Source organism: Dysidea avara, chromosome 6, assembly GCF_963678975.1.
Source record: "Dysidea avara chromosome 6, odDysAvar1.4, whole genome shotgun sequence".
NCBI lineage: Eukaryota > Metazoa > Porifera > Demospongiae > Dictyoceratida > Dysideidae > Dysidea > Dysidea avara.
The window spans coordinates 16,713,845-16,733,265 of NC_089277.1; the positions used below are offsets into that span (position 1 = coordinate 16,713,845).

The following is a 19,421-nucleotide window of genomic DNA, read 5'->3' on the forward strand; positions in this document are numbered from 1 at the left end:
TTAAACTGAATACAAATTAAAATTTTCATGTTTACAAATTACAAGTAATGATCAGTTTAGCATGTTATTTCAAAAAAATTAGAACAACTCAAAATAGCTACCCTAAGCGAAAAGATTTATACAAAACAAAATCTTGAAATGCTAAAATATTACACCTACCACCATTTAACACCCAGACAGACAAATATTATGTTCCGTAGTTGTAAGCTGGTGGCTGATCAGGCTGGACAATTCTACTGTTATCGTCATATTGTTCATCTTCTCCTTTGAGTTTCTTGTATCCTTTCCTACATGGCTCAATCGTGAACAAAGCTCCTTCCTAGAAAACACAGCCATGTTATATACAGTAAGGCCCAAAAAAGGCTGGAACACACTTAAGGTGCCCCTTGTACATATATGATGTTACTGTGTTATACCTTTACTAGATTGGGGAAATCTTGCCAAAAGGCTAAATTAGGAATGACTTCTAATCCAGTAGCACCACGTCGGTACTTGTTATACAATACTCCGGCGATAAAGTATGTGGCAAATCCAAATATCAACCTAAACAACAACAATGCATAAACCATGTGTATCACATAATAAAGTTACATATGAAGTTACTGAACAAGTTGCACAATTTCGGACAAAGAATTGCCATATTTATATGCTTTTAAAACTAGATGATTGCTTCAGACTAAGAGGCCCTTGCCAACACATGTACAAACACAGTGCACAGCCATTTAAAACTCAAAACTAATTTATTTGAAAAAATGCAAGATACATGCATATGTACTACAGTAGCAGTGATTCCTGTGTCCAGTTTCCCAGTATTGCAGGGAACACAATACTTTGTGCTATGAAAGTTTGCTGGGACCCATATGGAATAAACATGCAAATCATCTAGCAACAATATCTAAGATGGAGTCGATACATTGGACTAGTTTTGAGATCATGAGATGAATAATGACAAGTAACCAGCCATCTCACTAATTTAAATAGTGTCTGGATTACACAAATGTTTGCATTCCAAGTGTTTATCGTATAAATATGTTCATAGAGAAGCTGTTTCATCTCACAACACCACACCATAGACTTACAGTAACAACAATATTAGACCAGGGATTCCAACATGGTCGCTGACACCTTCTTTCTCAGGTGTTTTGCACATACCAGCACAGCAACACCTTGATGTCAGTGTTAAATACTGTAAAGTGGACAGAAGTGGGTATGACATGCATATATATGGCACACATATATGTTATAGGAAATTGATAGGGTACTTCCCCAAATACCAATTTCTGAGGTCAACCTTTTTTGTAACAGTAAAATTTCAATGTCCATAAAATAAACAATGCAATGTCAAAACTGACTGTAACTACGTATTAGGCATATAGTTTGGCTATCTATAGCTGCGAGAATATAGTGGATGAAAATAGTTCCTACCACAAATAATGGTGGCAAGACAGTGATGATAAAGTTCAATAGCAATCTGGAAGGCTATCGTACATATACAGTGAAACCTCTATTTAAAGGAAACTTTGGGACCAACTGATTTTTACTGTTATAAGGAGGTTGTCCTTTTTCAGAGATAAAATTGTATTGGTAAAGGTCTATAGCGACCACAGAAACTGTCCTTTATAAGGAGGTTAATTAAATGTACAGTGTCCTTTACAGGGAGGGTCATTTAAAAGTGGCTCCACTGTACCCTACATACAAAGTGGAACCTCAGCTATGTATGTTCTGTTAAGGCAAATGAGGTTCCTTCTACTAGAGACCAGGTAATCCATTAATATTGTGCTTCTGCTTTTGCTTTTCAGAAGAAACTTCAAGAAAGTGAAGAATTGAAATACCAACTTTTATATAATGCTTGGGGTTTGGACATACACACACACATACGTACGTACATATTGATTGTTTCCATTATCTCCTCCATTTGTTAATGTTGGCTCATGAGCATCTGGATTACAAACAAGTCGGACCAGCATCCCACTGAAGTAAAAATAGCCAATAATTATACACAAATTAACTTTTGAAAATTAGCTTACTGTTCTCCAGAGTATCCGTAACGTATGGCTGTAGACCCACTATCTGTTGTGAAAGTGGCACTATCTTGAGTTCCCAGGCTGAACTCATCTCCGAAAGATGTCACTACACAGCCCTGCAACAGAAACGTGCGTACAATGAAACCAAATGAATACCAGAGTCTGTAAAAGACCAAAATAACTTATCAATTGCCAAAATTGATGAACTATCAGGCTGTGTCTTGGATTTTAATATGAATTCTTTAAACCTGCATAATATTTCAGGCACTGTGATGGACTGCATGCCAAAATGTACCGGCCTTGTTGTGCACATGTGGTATGTAACGTCATTGAGCAGTAACATTCATAAATGGCTCAGACCACAGAGCGGTTGCAAGCTATTTAGAATTGTATGAAGAGGGTGAGGTCGAGCATATCAATGGTGTATGGTCAGTGTTTGTTCTCAAACAGCAATGTTCACAGCTTTACACACCTCTGGTGCAATGTAAAACACACACAATCAAACCCCAAATCAGTCTTTGAGTAGCTCGATCATGTTACAATCAGGGTGGGACCATTGATATGCTCAATCTCAGTCACCTCTTTATACAATTTAAAATAGCTTGCAACTACACCAGAGATGTACAGAACTGTGAACACAGAGCTGTTTGAGAATGAAAATTGGCCATACACCATTGATATGTGAGACTGAGCCTCTCATAATTCATGGATCTAGTTTTTGAAATTTGGCTGATTTGCACATTTGCAGTACTGTTTGACCTGCTAACTTTAAAATCTTCCATTCAAATGTGCCAAGTATTCACCTGTGGGGAAGCCACAAAGTACAAATAAGTCATGACTCTTTTCTGAATAGTGATGGAGCCATATATGCTCTTTACAACTTTACAGACACAACTAATCATCAAAAGTTATTAAACAAATTCTCAGGGCTCAGCTCAACTTATATATACTAAGAAATCGAAAATTTTAAGAGGGAGAATAGGGATCGTTGAATAAAGCCAAGAAACAAGAAGGGATTGCTGGGGTGGTAATGTAAACCACAAATCCCTATTTTGACTCACTGTCATAAATCTTTACTCTGTCATTTTGAAACAAATCAAAATTCCTTCTTGTTTCAGCTTTTACTGGACGATCACTATTATGAACCCACTACCGTGGTTCATGATAGTACTGTATATTAAAAGTACACTTGAGCAAATTGGTTAGTTCAAACACAGAGTGACTAGTTTCACCATCACTGAGCCTTTGCATGAGGTGTCTGTATAAACTTTTTTTTTTGGTAACTACTTACGGCCACTTTTTCGCAGGCTAGTCCACCATTAAAAGTGCCAGTGAATGAATAACATGGATTGTAGCTGACTTGACTTCCATCAGATCCAGCAACATTGGTAAACCTGCAAAGTGTTACAAATGTAAATATACTTGCACGATATTGTAGTGTAATGATGTAATGTACTGCTATATGTACTGTATGCATGTGATTCATTCTAATCACCCTAATAATGCAGATTAGACCACCTCATTATAGTGACCATGTCAAGTAGGTCCCAAACATAGCTAAGGTGTGTACTTCATGACCTCATTAATAAGACCACCTCATTATAGTGACCATGTCAAGTATGTCCCAAACATAGCTAAGGTGTGTACTTCATGACCTCATTAATAAGACCACCTCATTATAGTGACCATGTCAAGTAGGTCCCAAACATAGCTAAGGTGTGTACTTCATGACCTCATTAATAAGACCACCTCATTATAGTGACCATGTCAAGTAGGTCCCAAACATAACTAAGGTGTACTTCATGACCTCATTAATAAGACCACCTCATTATAGTGACCATGTCAAGTAGGTCCCAAACATAACTAAGGTGTACTTCATGACCTCATTAATAAGACCACCTCATTATAGTGACCATGTCAAGTAGGTCCCAAACATAACTAAGGTGTACTTCATGACCTCATTAATAAGACCACCTCATTATAGTGACCATGTCAAGTAGGTCCCAAACATAACTAAGGTGTACTTCATGACCTCATTAATAAGACCACCTCATTATAGTGACCATGTCAAGTAGGTCCCAAACATAACTAAGGTGTACTTCATGACCTCATTAATAAGACCACCTCATTATAGTGACCATGTCAAGTAGGTCCCAAACATAGCTAAGGTGTGTACTTCATGACCTCATTAATAAGACCACCTCATTATAGTGACCATGTCAAGTAGGTCCCAAACATAACTAAGGTGTACTTCATGACCTCATTAATAAGACCACCTCATTATAGTGACCATGTCAAGTAGGTCCCAAACATAGCTAAGGTGTGTACTTCATGACCTCATTAATAAGACCACCTCATTATAGTGACCATGTCAAGTAGGTCCCAAACATAGCTAAGGTGTACTTCATGACCTCATTAATAAGACCACCTCATTATAGTGACCATGTCAAGTAGGTCCCAAACATCCAAATAGTTGTCTAGGACATTTTAGGGGAAGAATTCACTAATACCTTTTTCGCATAGGTAAAAAATAAATAAATAAATAAAAATTAAGTCTGCCTCTAGATCTGTAATTGAAGGCTAGCAATTTTATTACTGGATTTATTGGCAGTTTTGCTACTCCTGCAGTCTGCTGTATATCGTCCCAACCTAAGGATTTCACTATGCTCTACAATTCTAAGACACTCCTAACCGTTAATTCTACAGGAAATGTGATAGTGATGGTTAACAAGTGATCAGCTAGCCTGTTCGAACATAATATTATAACATAGTAGGCCAAGTAGTACATGCAAGTATGTAGGTAGCTACAGCAGGTACGTACCTTTAGCTGTGTAAAGAATTTATGTATTACAGTATTAGAAAGCTAAAGTAGAATGGTTTAGCCATAATCTCAGTTTGTATGGCAATCCTACATATTATTCCAGGGTAGTTGCATGTGTAAAAGCCAAAAATATGTACGTCACTCCAGTAGTCCAGTCCACTGAATAGTTATGGGCATAGTTACAGCACATGTACCTTGGTCCACCCTTTAAGTAAACGCCGCATGTGCTTAATGAGGTTTGTAACTACCTAGACAAACAACATTACATTATTGGTCATGTGAGCTAAACAATTCAGCCATCGTGCATAAAAACTAAAATTTAAATCTACCAACTGGCATTACAATTTTACATATATGAGTATTAACAGGAGCTTATAAGCGCCGAAAGTGCCTTTGACGCTTATAACTATGGTATTAGTGAATCAACTATCAAATATTTGTAGGTATGTGGCCTTGTCCCAGTATGAAAGTTTCATCTGCAGCACTAGCCCATGGCAGGCATACGGTAGCTCGTAACTGAGCTCCACATTACTCTCACTGATCCTTACAACTCATGTTTAATGCAGACCACTCAAAAAGCATAATGTATTTCTGTGATTTGTGCATGTGAACTATTCTACGTATATCAAATACTTCAGCCGTGAAAATGCTATAGCTTCTGGGGGACTGTGCCCCTCTCTCCCAGACTCCCTGCTCCATATCTTACTACCCTACCCCTTGCCAAACCCTGGAAGAGTGTATCATGTACATAATTCTCAAGGGAGAATGGTTGTAGAGCACACCATATCATGCACACCAGTGACACGCACTTGAGTTATATTTCTGTATTTCTACGTTTTATTTCTGCATTATAGAATTTTAGTTCTGCATTTCTTATTGTTATTATTTCTGTACTTCACTGGACAGAAATACTTGACTCGATTGTTTTTGTTTTGTTGCCTTTTATAGCCACAAATATATACATTTCAACAAAATTCACCATCAGACTTAATTATTCTCAAAGATGATTTGCTACCTTCCCAAATTTCAAGAGAGGGCAACCAATACTGCTAACACATTCTTTCCATCTAATTCTATCTTATACATATAAAGTTCAATCCATTTTGCACATTGCTAATGTAATGCCATTGTGTAACACAGAAAAGATAGAGCAATATCTGGGAGACAATGAGGTCTTCAAAATATCCACTAAAAGACCTGCTAGCAGGTTCTTAAAATGGTTTTAAAAACTGCTGGCAGAAAAGACCTCAAAGCATTGCAAATCTCACTTTCGATCATTGATTTGCTATGCTGCTCACAAGCATATTAGCCTGCAGTGGCATATATAGCCACACAAGCCAACATGAATGTGACCACTCAATTCATTTATAAGCATGCCTAAAGCAGTTCGATTATGGGAGCTATTTAACGTTGTAGCTACGATTGTCAGGATGAACGGAAAAGTTCAGTAATATCACAGAAAATTTAGTTTAGCACCCGGCCATCTATTTTCTAGAATTTTAAGCATGTTTCATCAAACTGTAGATACACTTTACCTGAGACCTAGATGGGTAAGCTTCTTTGTAGAATGATAATTTTGCATTATTCGTAACGTGGGTGTGGTCTGTATGCAAAACCAAGCCTGGTCTTTATACTGCTGTTGTGCCATAAATACTACAACTTGTGAGAACTAGTAGTCATTGTAATCACTCAAGCCTTACATTAATGCACCTGCTCTTCATACTGTTGTGATGTGCAATGGCAGTGACTGGTCAGTTCCTTTGTCAAGATGATTATCTTTACTAGCAAGAAGCAGCGATGGGGTGCTAGCTTTGATTTCTCTTCAGCTACTCAACGGAAATATGTTCCATCTTCTGCACTCATGCTAAGATAGGACAATTTTAAATCAATCCCACAATAACTCCACCTATATACCCATATAAAATGCAATCATTTTCTAGGTTGGTTAGAGATCACATCCTCGGATCTTCGTATTGCAAAAACCTTGGTTTCGCCTCAGTTTTAAAATCCACGAAGATTCTCGTGCTAAGTCTCTAACCTACACATAGGGAAGGAGAGTGTCTAACTGCCACAATGCAACCTGTACAAAATCACTGCATACAATACTGAATAGCAATGTCTTTGAACAATTATAAAGTGGTTTTGCTTGATGTGTCCTATAGATGACAAAATGAGCCAAATTTCATATGTGTAAAATTACAGGTCCTCTTGCTACTAATGAGCCAAATTCCAAGAACATTATTTCATCCATATTTATTATATGTAAGTGTTTTTGAGGGCTCAGCTCAACTTGTACATACTATAGTTAGACACTTGACAAACTGGGCATACACCAACACACACAGTATCATTAAAAGCTGTACAAATGTTACACAATGCACATAGGTAGCTATATAGTGTAAACGAAACTTGTAGTACTATCACTGTAGGTGGTATTATGGTATATGCATAGTTTTGCTTAATTAGCACTTAGGTGGCTTTTGGTTGTAATGTTTGGCCATCCCTATTTCCTTGAAGGTACAGTACAAGCAAGCCAACCAGCAATCAAGCAATTGATCAAGTAAGTAATCAAGCAAGCAACACCAACCCATTCCCATACGGTAGCTAGGGCTTGCTACAGTTCTCTATGGTAAGTCCCAGGACAGAAGGATCAAAGAGAACATAATATTTTGCCCCCAATACTGAAGCCTTTGCCACCTTCAGTTTAGTCTTTTAATACACTAATAGAAAACAATACACCATCTATACACATTGTTTGTCATCCACCTATGTAGATGGCAAGTCATTTTTCTTAAAAACACTCTTAATCACAGGATATCTGTTACTTTAGTTGATCCTTCACCTCTTTGATCAAGAGTTTTGTTAAACAATAGTCCATTTATTCACCATGCATCAAAACACAGGTGCATTTGTTGATAACAATAAATTGGAGGCATCTGGTGGAATGGAAATTTTATGGACAGGGATGAGAAACAATAGAGGATATGCACACTATATTATCCGAAAAAATTATGATCACTAAAGTGGTATGACAGCGTTTTTCAAAAAATTGATGGCAAACGAGTATCAAAAATCAGTGAAAAGCCCATACCTAAGTATGGGTAGCAAATGAGGCTCAGACTATAACTCACCACTAATGCTACAGGCAGGCTTTCGCTTGCCAGTCCTCCTAGGTATAAGAAATCACCACTCTGTAAGAAGCGCTGATAACTCCACGTAATGAATTGATTCACACTTGCCAAATGCCACAATACATATCACGTGCTTACAAGAATGTTCTCGGTATGCATAACCTCTACTAGATCAGGCTTGGCTGATCTTTCAGCCACACTTAGGTTTTCAACCAGGATCTGGCCCCTATTACACGTACTTTCAGGCTTCTTGCGGGACCCTAGTGTGTGATGGTAATCCCGCATGGACTGTACTGGGGGACGGATTATATAACATTATTATCTACACAATACACAACATAATGACGCAATACCTGGGGGTGCCATCTTTCTTTCCTAGAGACGAAAGATTTATTACTTTGTTCGAATCAGCTGTCGTACAAGAACAGGAAGATTTCTTGGTGCAAACCTGTCCGACCACTGTACTAGCAGTCAGCGACAACAACACACACAATGTGATCATCACCGCTCCCATCAGAACTGAACGCCACAATCAGATGAATGGTGGAATCACGTGAACTAGCTGACACGTGCTAATGAGGCGTGTCTGTGTATCTATCTATGCAGAGATACTACACCCCCGTATCTATGGTACGACTGTAGACAATATTCACAAAGCAGTAAATACTCCCCCTTGAGGTTTTGTACACTATCTATCAGTTGTATTATAATCAGGAAAAAAAACACTTTGTAGCTATAGCTAGCTACCATGCATGCAGTCACTATATAGTTAGTGTTCAGCTGGAATGTATACAGAACAGGACTGCACAGATACACAAACAACTATCAAAGCATGTGTCACAGTATGCTTAATGTATCATCAATACCACCACTCTAAATGCATTCCATAATTCCATTCCATAATTCTCATTAGCTAGCTATATACCATCCACTTTTCATTCGATCATAAAGGACCTCCATTACCAGCAGCAATTCCATCATGATTACCATTCTTATTTACTTAATGATTGATGATTTCACTTGTAATAATTATTTGTTTTTGTATTTTTTTTGTTTGTTTGCGTATTATGCTTATTATTATAGCATCTTGTTTTGTATTTTGTGACTGTATGTGTTGTTACCACTCCTACAAGGAAGAACGGTTCAGCCGATTGCGAGGAGTTAACTGAAACAATCAATCAAATCAAGTCACGTATCCTAACTATGCAACTAGATTTATAGTAGCTACTGTTTCAGTGGCTACAAATCCACTGAGTACATTGTTTGCTGAGATCATTCAGGAGCTAATAAAAAAATAGCTCAACACAGCCCTTAAATTCTGAAAGACATTAAACTTGGTTGCAATGCAGTAAATTTTGACAATGATTATTTCCAGTCAAGAGAAGCCTATAGCTGATTCACATTACATTAAGGATGAATATAGCTACATTGCTATATGGTTCTTTAGCTAGAGCGATATGAATGGCATTTTCAAAGAATTCATAAATGCCTTGAAATTACACTTGATGCTCAAGTTCTATATTCACACCACAGAAGACACAGTTTAAGCTAATAAACGTCTACATATATATGTATTAAAGACCCTTGATTCTGACATGCATGCATGTCAAGCTATGATAGACAGATTTCATAATAGCTTCATAATTGTTGCCCCTGAATTTACATTGCTTGTATGTGTAAATGTCTAAAGCAACTAATCAAGTCTTTTAAAAAGGATATATAACATGTGTATAGCATGTGTATAGGTAATATAATAAGATATGAGATTTTCAATTTTGTAGTTTTCCCTTAGCTGTACATTATCTGTGAGAGCACATCTATGGATAGCTAATTAATGTACAGAAATTTTTTTTTAATGTCATGGTACCTCCTCAATTTTACATTATTCGTAGGTGTGAGGCCATGTCAACTTGATTGGTTGCAACTGACCTGGGCTGGGAAAAATTAAAACAAATAATAAGTTGTCAAAAATGAAACTATAACATACCACTATATATAGAAGCACAATCCCCATTATGCATTTAACTACTGTTTATAATCACAGTCTTCCTCAGTAACACTGCAAATGAGTTGCAATTTTCTCAAGACCACATCTCTTACTTGTATTTTGTTATTTTTGTACTCCTTTTGTCCTGATTTCTGTTAATAATTTTATTTATGTGCTGACTTAGCGGCTTACCAACCCTATAATATTATGTCAGTTTTGAGACAAACTAAAATGCCGTATCTTATATATAGCTATGCATAATCTAATTTGGAGAGGTTACCTTAGACATTGATCATGAAAGCTACAATAGTGTAAATTTAGGTTGCTAGGGGCAACAGTTAACTAATTATAAAATTCATCCATTAGAACTAATGCCCTATACGTCTGATGATAATAGTAATGCCTCTACATATATTGTCACAATTAGAAAAGTTTAGGCTACACACTTATATATATATAAAATGAAAAATCTATGCTGAGATATTAATCCATCATTTACTCATAGACACCTCTGAGGTGCATGATCCCATATCCTATTGCAAATATTTCACAACTTCAGAACATGGTCACATGTACCTATTCCAATATCATCATCAAGTGCATATCAAAGCAGATTTAAAAAATTATTGGAACAACTTAAACACCACTGTGCTATAGTCAGTTCACATTCACCTGAGCCCTCATTTCTTGTTAATAACTCTTGTTACATAGGCCAGCTGCCCAAAGATTTAGTAGTGCTGTGAAGCCCTTCAAACACTGGAATTGTTAATCAAAAAAGTGCTTTGATACAGGCAAGAACAAGTGAGTTATGAGGCTTTAAAAATATCCCATACATTTTGTATGTAGCTATAGGATTCAGACGCGCAAAACATGTTTATAACATGAAACATGCTTGTTCCAGTACAAAACCATTGGGAGTGAACACATGCATGTTTACTTCTTTGATATTACTATATTTGGCGGGGGCTCAGATGAACACGTACCCACTATAGTTCTATACTTGTTCCACAAGTAATCATATTTTTAATGATCTGGTATACAGGCAATGTTTTTACTGGTAATCAATAATAATCATATAGAAAATTTGTGATTACATACAGTTGAATGTACCATGACAAACAAAACACTAAGATCATGGTGTTGACGTAGCGTAGCTAGCTAGCTATACTCTTACCAATACTTTATTATTATAGCAGATAATTACGATGACATTCTATGTGTTATTTTTAGAAATGAGATAATATATTATGTTATAGAAATTCAACAGTGCACCTGACCTACTACACTTCATTACTTTCGGTGATTAAAAATGATGAAAACTCATCAGACATACATCACCTTTCCCTATCTAATGGTACATTTTTATTACAGTGGGCTCTCCATTAACCAAACACTGTGACCTGTATGCCAGTTCAATTACAAATGTGTTCAGATAAGTGAATTTGTCTGGATAAGTGAATAATATACAAAGTTCTGTTCAACACTCTAATGGAACATATAGGCCTACAGTAAAACTCAAAATACTACAATATAGAATAATCATTCGTATACTGTTCAAATAATTGAGTGTCTGAGATTTAATGAGAAAGCAGCAGACCAGGATGCATGATTGCAGATAATCAAGCACTTCCCTGATTTAAGAAAAATAGCCAAAAGCCCAAATTGCAAAAGTTAAAGCAAAATTGCAAAAATATATGCAGGGGAGTGTAACATAAAATTGAAGTGTGCTGCATGCTGACTTCCAACTTTATAAAGTCGCTGGCTTCAAGTTTATGATTCTTGCATGCTGACAAAATTAGGGTTACAATGCTTCAAACAAATATGATACTTTGTTATAATTTCCTAGAGTAACAAAGGTGCAAGAATCTTGGACTATTCATACAGGATACGTTGTCAGTTTCTTGTTCCATTTTAACATAAATTTTCTTAGGAAAGCATGTGCAAGGATTGTTATGATCCATAAAAGATACATAGTTGCTTGTATAAACTGTAAACCCATTGTATGCTCTTAACACTGTACATGTGGCAGATAACTTTAACGTTAATAATCACATCGTCTTTGCTGCTATATATAGTACTACCACAAGATCTGGAACCCACTAAAAGTTAAGCCATAATTGCTAAGTATATGTACTATATAAGAAGTAAGAATTATAACAATTATGGTTAAATATCATTACTGAGTTGCATGTACTAGTACCTTAAGGTTCAAGGCATGCATGTTTGTCTGGTTCGATTCCAGTAAGGCATATAGTTGCCAGAGTCACTTTGATTTACTAAATACAAGGTACACCATCAGTTTTTTTTTTGTTTTTTTTTTTGTAAAACCTTGCTATTTCAATGATACAATACACCAGGGTCAAATAAATTGTAAAACAGTCCTCCATCCATTGTCAGTTTCTTGATAGTAAAGCATACCTAGTAAGGATTATCTATAAAAGACATGTATAAACTCCTTATTTAGTATGGAATTCTATAAAAAGGTATATTGCCAATTCTTGTTTACTTTAGCATAAATTCTAAATTCCAAAGGGCTTAAGTTACCAATCATGGCAGCATAATTTTGAGTATATAGTTAGGCTAGCAAGTGTTAAGCATAATTATGCTGGTACAAATAAGATAATTTTCAAGATTTTAATAATGAAGCAAAACATGGGCACACTATATTGTTTACTATTCTTGTCTGATTATTGCGGTTCAAAGATTGAGACACTCACAGTGGTCACTTACTCTAATACAGCAGTCAGGAAATGCTTATATACTCTAACAGAACAGTCAAATCTTGAGCATAATTTTGAAAGCATAATTCTTAGCATAATAGGGTTGATTGTTGAGCACTACTCAAAAGCATACTTTCAAAGTATTATTGACTCAAAGCTAAATTTGTATACATCACCATTGCCATCTTCATGCACATCATGTTTGAATATTAGCTGAACCCCAAAACATAGTATCATCAAATATTTTGTACTGGTTTTCTTTATATATAGGAACTATTTTCATTATCTATATATGTAATCACCATATGTGTAGCATGCATAACCCACTGGTATCTGTGCAAGCCCCCTTGTGGGTGGATCTATTCCAACTTTTGAATGGAATTTACTAGTGCTCTCTACAATACACACCTTCAAATTTTCTATTTGCAACTTTGAAAAACTGTGCAAGCTTTATATGATCCTACCAAAATTTAGATGGCAGTAAGAACATATTGAAGCATGACAGTCCAATGAGGATGGGAAACATGGAAATTAAAAGTAATAATGCAATACTCCAAATATCACACACAATACAATGATTAATTCTTTTTGGTAAATTGTACAATGGTACTTAAGAAAAGCCATATGCAGCAAGTACAGCGGTCCCTCTATTATCCAAACTCAAGTGCATTTGGATAATGGAAAAGGTTTGGCTCATTTACATACAGAACTCCATTCAATTACTCTAATAGAACATACACTTTAGACAATATACTCTAATAGAACAGTCATTTCTACTGTTCAGATAACACAATGTTCATGGATAATGGATAATGGATAATGGAGGGGCCACTGTAATGAGACAGCTTATGAACAAGAGCAAGAACAATCGTTACTGGGTGCTTTACAAGCAAGTTGTACACTACATGTGAAGGTAGCCTCTCCTAGTTTGAGTTGATCCTGTAAAAATATGATGTCCATGTATGACTAATAACTAAACATGGCTAGATACCTCATTCTTTAATCATTGCACACAGCCTTGGCTTCCGGTTATCTCTGCAACTGAGTCAGCTGGTGTTGTAGCAGTGCTCACCTCATATAGCTGCATCACAACACATCACAACTACTAGTCACATGATACAACAGCACTCACCAGATTTGTAGCCTGTTAAACTATCCTGCAGTTTTTTTACTGAACTGCTATTAAGTCATATGTGTAGTCTTACATTGCCAGACCACTTCTCTGTATGGTGCTTCACACAATGACTACGATTCTGAATAGGGTCTAGACTGGGGTGGTTACTATAGGCTGTATTGCCTGCACGATGAGCATTGTGTTGCCTAACTGCAAAATGAAGTGATAACTGCAGGCCACACAAGCAACTTGACAAGCAGTGCATTATGTGGTGCATAAAGGCAGACTTGAATGAGTGGCCCTCAGAATGGCCTATGCTAAGCAATCAAATCCCTCAGAAAATAAATGCTAGTCAATGTGTAAGGTACCATGATGGAGAAAAAGTGGTCTGGCCATACAAATCACCACCAGGGAACATGGACAATAATTGTTTTGAGGCCAGTAGATCTTCTTCATAGCAACCAGGTCAGTAAGCTGGTAGGACTATATTAGAGAACACATAAATAGTGACCAAATAATCAGGATAACACTACAGAGTTACTTACGAAGTTTTCACATACACTCCAGAATCACTGCCGATCCACATTGCAATGTGCCAAGAGGATGGCAGGTCAGATGGACTATTGATACAACTGACTGGAGCAGAATGAGACTCTCTTGACGATGGCCTCACTGGACTAACTAATGACTTCTCATTTCAGTTGATAAGCCTGGGGGGATGAAACACTCTAATAAAACAACCACAAGTGTAAGGGACTAAGTGACTTAATTACGGATACTTTCAGACATGCATAACTAACACCACTTAGTGAAAAAAGCCAGTTATTATCTTAGTATTGGAGGAGTGGCACATGTTTGTAATGCAACTATTGTTAATGTAGCTTTGTAAGTGGTATACAGCACAGCTAGCATTTGTCAATTTGGCATTGTGAGTTTGTGTTATAGGTTTCTTGTATCCCATTATCACACCATGAGGTTAAGGGGATGTGTCATGTAAACAGCTTACTACAGCAGTACCATTAATACTAGCAGTGTAGTATATAGACCATGGACATCAAATATTCTAATAGAACGCTAAATTACTGGCCAACACATCTGGATCATCAGGGTTGAATTGTGGCACTGATGTGATGTAAGTAACTGGGACACACCAGGAATGTGTCTAACACTTCACCTACCACACCAACGTCAATGACGGACACCTGGCAACACATCAACTGACACATCATCCCTTATAAAGACAGCACTAGAGATAATTGGCCATTTCTAACAAATTTTTTTAAGGACAAAAATATTGTATATTTTCAATGAGAAAGCTTCAAAATATTTTATTCTTTCAAAACTGCCTGACCAATTTCTGACCCTTATCTCTCTACCACTGTAAGGGTGGTCATTACCTTGGTGAGGCTAGGCAGGCTAGTACACATCCCCACAAGAGATATGGACGCATCTGGTGAAGAAATGTTCTCTCTTTTAATGGTAACAGCAGCTGCATAATCTGACAGGAACATGGCAAGGTTGACTGCTGCTGCATATAACACCTACAATAGCATCATGTGATTGTCACACTATGCTACAATATATTGAACACCACTCAGTGAACTTCTATTTTAACCCTTAAAGGTACGCAAACCTTATGCAGAATGCGTGTTTACACATATGACAACATTAGGTCATGTGTACTTGCCTAGATATTGGCTTATGTGCCTTTAAGGGATGAAGTATTTTGTGTCTATTCTCTAGCATACAAAATAGTTTGTACCTGTCCTTACACTATGTGATTATTTTATGGTATCAATGTCATTGTGTTTATTGGGGTGTGTGTCTGATTATCTGATTGTGTCTGATCACATGATCCCCTAGACGATATGTTGCTGATTGGTTACACCTGTCTGATTTTAACCCTGAAATAGTAATTTAGCATATATTATTATGCTTTTTATTATCCTGCGTATATTAGATACAGGACTACAAGTTATCTTAAATAAATTATAGCAAGTACAACTACAGTTAAATCCTAAATTATTCACCCTGCAGTTAGAAAATCAGTTTTAAGCATTAACTTATTATGCTTTTAGCCCCTCCAGTGTCTGATTAAAACAATAATATGTTATATAGTACCTTCCTATTTTTTGCTGCTGCTGTGGTCACCTGATGACTTCGAGTAGTATCCTCTGCAGAATATAATATAACGATAATAGTTGTTCTTTTAAGCTTGAATAATTCATACCTGTAAGGGTGGCACTGGTGTGGCTGTGAGTCACTACTCTCCCAACCACGAGTCCCCACAACTTCATCCAGTTTGCTCAGTAATTGGGAAAACTGCTCAGGCGTGAAAGATATAAATGCAGCAATTGGAGTTGGTGGGGAGGTAGGTACATTAGCAGTTGGGGAAGAAGGTCCACCGTCAGCAGTGGTTGTTACTGGTGGCACCATCATTACTGTCGCTGCTCTCTACACCACGGGTGGATGCCTTCTGTGGCAGCAGAAGCACCAGAAAATCACGTTGCGTAACAGAAAATGGCTGACAAGACAGCCACCACAGCAAACTCTAACAAGTAAGCAAACATTTTGGAAATGGTAAATTTTCATAGGCGCCTATTTGTGACCTAGGATGGTGCTACCATAGATAATAGACACCCCATATCTGCATATGGTAGGGGTGTCTATTATCTATGGTGCTACTGACAGGTACAATAATAAAGTGCCGTGCCTAGAGTCGCAGCACTGTGACTGGCATGGACATTTTGCTGCTAAAGTTACAGCACAGTTACTCAGAATTCATACACGAGTTGTCTTTACTGCAGGCTTCTTCATGAATGACATATATAAGGTACAAATTAAAGTTGTAGGTAGATGGCAGCATAGTGATACAGTAGTTAGAGCACTGGACTAGAGTAGTATGGGGAGGTCCCAGGTTCAAAACTCACTTTAGTCAAACTTTTTTTTCATTTTCTTAGGTTTTTGCCTAAGTCATGTGACTGCCGTGACTCAAGGCAGCCATAACAAAGACGTGCTCCTGACTAGAATATGCGCTAAACCAGGCTAGTACCATATACTATAAAGTTTGAGGGGCAAGTTTTTCAAGGCTGAGAAACGTTACCTAGTTTAAAATTTTGCATAATATTATATTTATGCACTATATGAAAGTCTAAATATCTCAAGGATTAAATTTCAGTAGCTAACCCCAAAACCGCGAATTTTTCCCCTCGAAATATTTTGGCTATACTCTTTATTATTAATTACTAGACAGACAGCACAGCTGAGGATATGAAATCAACAGTGCGGTGCATGTTACACTTAATAAGAGTGCGTATGCTACAATTAGTAATTGTAAAGTTACAGTAGATGTGTTACATACAAATATAGCTACAGTTAGAGGTGGGCGATAACAAAATTTTAACAAGTTGACTGATTGTAATGAATATAATATCATGATAACGATATGTATCATGATAGTATCTAAATGACAGATCAGTAGTTAGCTGCTTGTACAATTGAGAATTTAGTGAACAAACTTGCTAATTTATATATTGTTTATACCTAATAATTGCTCCTTTCTTGTGAAAAGACAAGAATATGGTTCATGAATAGAACTACTTAGTAGTCATTTAGAAGTGTTACATCCATCACAATAGTGTAGAGGCTAAAATATCACAATACGACTTGAAAATTAATATCACAATACTCAATTTTTTTTTACTATTTCCCAGCTCTAGCTACAGTGCATATGTTACAATTGCTATAAAAGGTAAATTACAGCATGTACGTATGTTACAATGGTAGCTACCCTAAACATTTCAAGGGGCAATATTTTTTTGGAATGGAACTAGCTAAAAATTAATTTTCACAAATTTGCAAACAATTCCACAATATTATATATGTTATATTATAATAATCTCTTCAGGGCTAGAAGTATATTTATTTATTTATCTATTCAGGATCTTCACTGTTAGCTAATAGCTAACTCTCGAAACCAAAAATTTCTCCCTTGGATCATTATTTTAGACCATGATTATTCATCAGTGTCCAGGTAGCCCAATGAATATACTTTCCAGTGATAGCAGTTGGACAAGCTTCATACACTGCCTATTTAGAGGCCATTAATCCATAGTAATAATAATTGTGCACTTTTCGGAATAAAAATAAAAGAAAAATGCCAATATATCGTCATATACAGATTTAAGGGTTGATTTGCTTAGTTTTCTCCTAATCATGTAGTTCAAACCATGACTCATGTATGACAAGGTTGCATTACAGATATAGGAGCCCATGTGTTTATGGGCTCTTGGCGGATACCATCTGAGTGTTATGTGAGCCATGGCTATTAACTGTGGTAAAGTGGCATATTGAGTGTATGTTGCATAGCATTCAAAATATTTTTTTTTGGAAGCAGTGCCTGTGAACTATCACCACATGATTACACAGGTTGGTGCTATCAAACATTCAAATAGTTACAGCACAGCTAGTTACAAAGTAACTTGTGACTGTTCTATTAGAGTACCCCATATGACTGTTGTATAAACTGTTCTATTAGAGCATCTCGAGTCAACCAAGGGGGTGTGTAACTAGCTATAGACCAATAAGGGGTGAGGTCATCTTGTTTATCGTTAAATAAATAGCTAGATTGTTAAGAGGTGTGGTCTCCGCACTCTATCACTATTAGTCCATCTAGATCTTTATTTGATGGGTGTGGTCGCAAACGGGATCCCAATTGTGAAATTGCAGATATCTAGCTAGTATACCTCTTACTGTATAGTAGCGCCACAACTGAAGCACTTCTGAAATCCAGCTCTGAAATAATTCTGCACATGGCACCTAAATATGCTGCTGAAAGAAAGTGTTGATACGGAAAATTAATACCTTGATATGGCTCCATTGGATGAAAAAGACAAGCAGCCTGATTGAAGATGAAAAAAACGACAAGGCGCAGAGGGCCTACACTCGTCAGAACCCCAAAAGGCACATCCCACTGGTGAGTTTGTTATTGTGGCATAAAATGGTGGCCGTGCGCTGCTTTGTGTGGCCTCTAAGCTTGTGACTGTGGTCAGTGAGTGAGTGAGTGAGTGAGTGAGTGAGTGAGTGAGTGAGTGAGTGAGTGAGTGAGTGAGTGAGTGAGTGAGTGAGTGAGTGAGTGAGTGAGTGAGTGAGTGAGTGAGTGAGTGAGTGAGTGAGTGAGTGAGTGAGTGAGTGAGTGAGTGAGTGAGTGAGCGAGGCAGACCAAATTCCAAGTTTTGACGATTTTTAAAAAATTCTATATCTATAGTCACCAGTAACTGTTTTCTAGTTTTTAATGCTGTATTTCATGTTAGATGGACTAATAATATTCCGTAAAGGTGATTTTCATGGTGCAAGATATCTCTAGGATGATTTTTGAAGGTGGCATTTTAGGTGGCGCATCATTTTCAGGGGACCCCTACTTAAACAGTACTACTGTACTGTTTGATTCTAGTAGCTAGCTAGCACCTGAGAAACTCCTTTCTAAAGGCACACACCTTTGCTTCAGTAAATTTCTTAGCGAAGACAAACCCCCACCATGTCAGGGAAATTTGGTGATCGATTCCCCCACCATCCCTGACCTTCCCACCACCCTCAGCCCATACCTGTGGTGTGTCGGGCATTAC

At 37.0% G+C, this 19,421-nt stretch overlaps 1 protein-coding gene across 1 annotated transcript; it reads right to left on the reverse strand.

Annotated features, from left to right (window-relative positions):
• LOC136257754 (uncharacterized) lies at window positions 1–8,509 on the reverse strand. Its single transcript, XM_066051057.1, has 7 exons — window positions 8,330–8,509; window positions 3,316–3,418; window positions 2,028–2,140; window positions 1,887–1,971; window positions 1,080–1,186; window positions 417–543; window positions 1–319 (listed from the first exon to the last, which is right to left on the reverse strand). The coding sequence occupies exons 1-7, from the start codon at window positions 8,488–8,490 to the stop codon at window positions 188–190; spliced, it is 828 nt and encodes a 275-aa protein (XP_065907129.1). The 5' UTR covers window positions 8,491–8,509; the 3' UTR covers window positions 1–187.
• Window positions 8,510–19,421: the final 10,912 nt, after the last annotated feature.

Coding starts and splice junctions, on each gene's coding strand:
- LOC136257754 (XM_066051057.1), bottom strand. CDS start 8,490: ATGGGAGCGGTGATGATCACATTGTGTGTGTTGTTGTCGCTGACTGCT. Junction 1,187..1,886: donor ATAATGGAAACAATCAATAT/GTACGTACGTAT, acceptor TCCACTTTACAG/TATTTAACACTGACATCAAG. Junction 320..416: donor ATTTCCCCAATCTAGTAAAG/GTATAACACAGT, acceptor TGTGTTTTCTAG/GAAGGAGCTTTGTTCACGAT.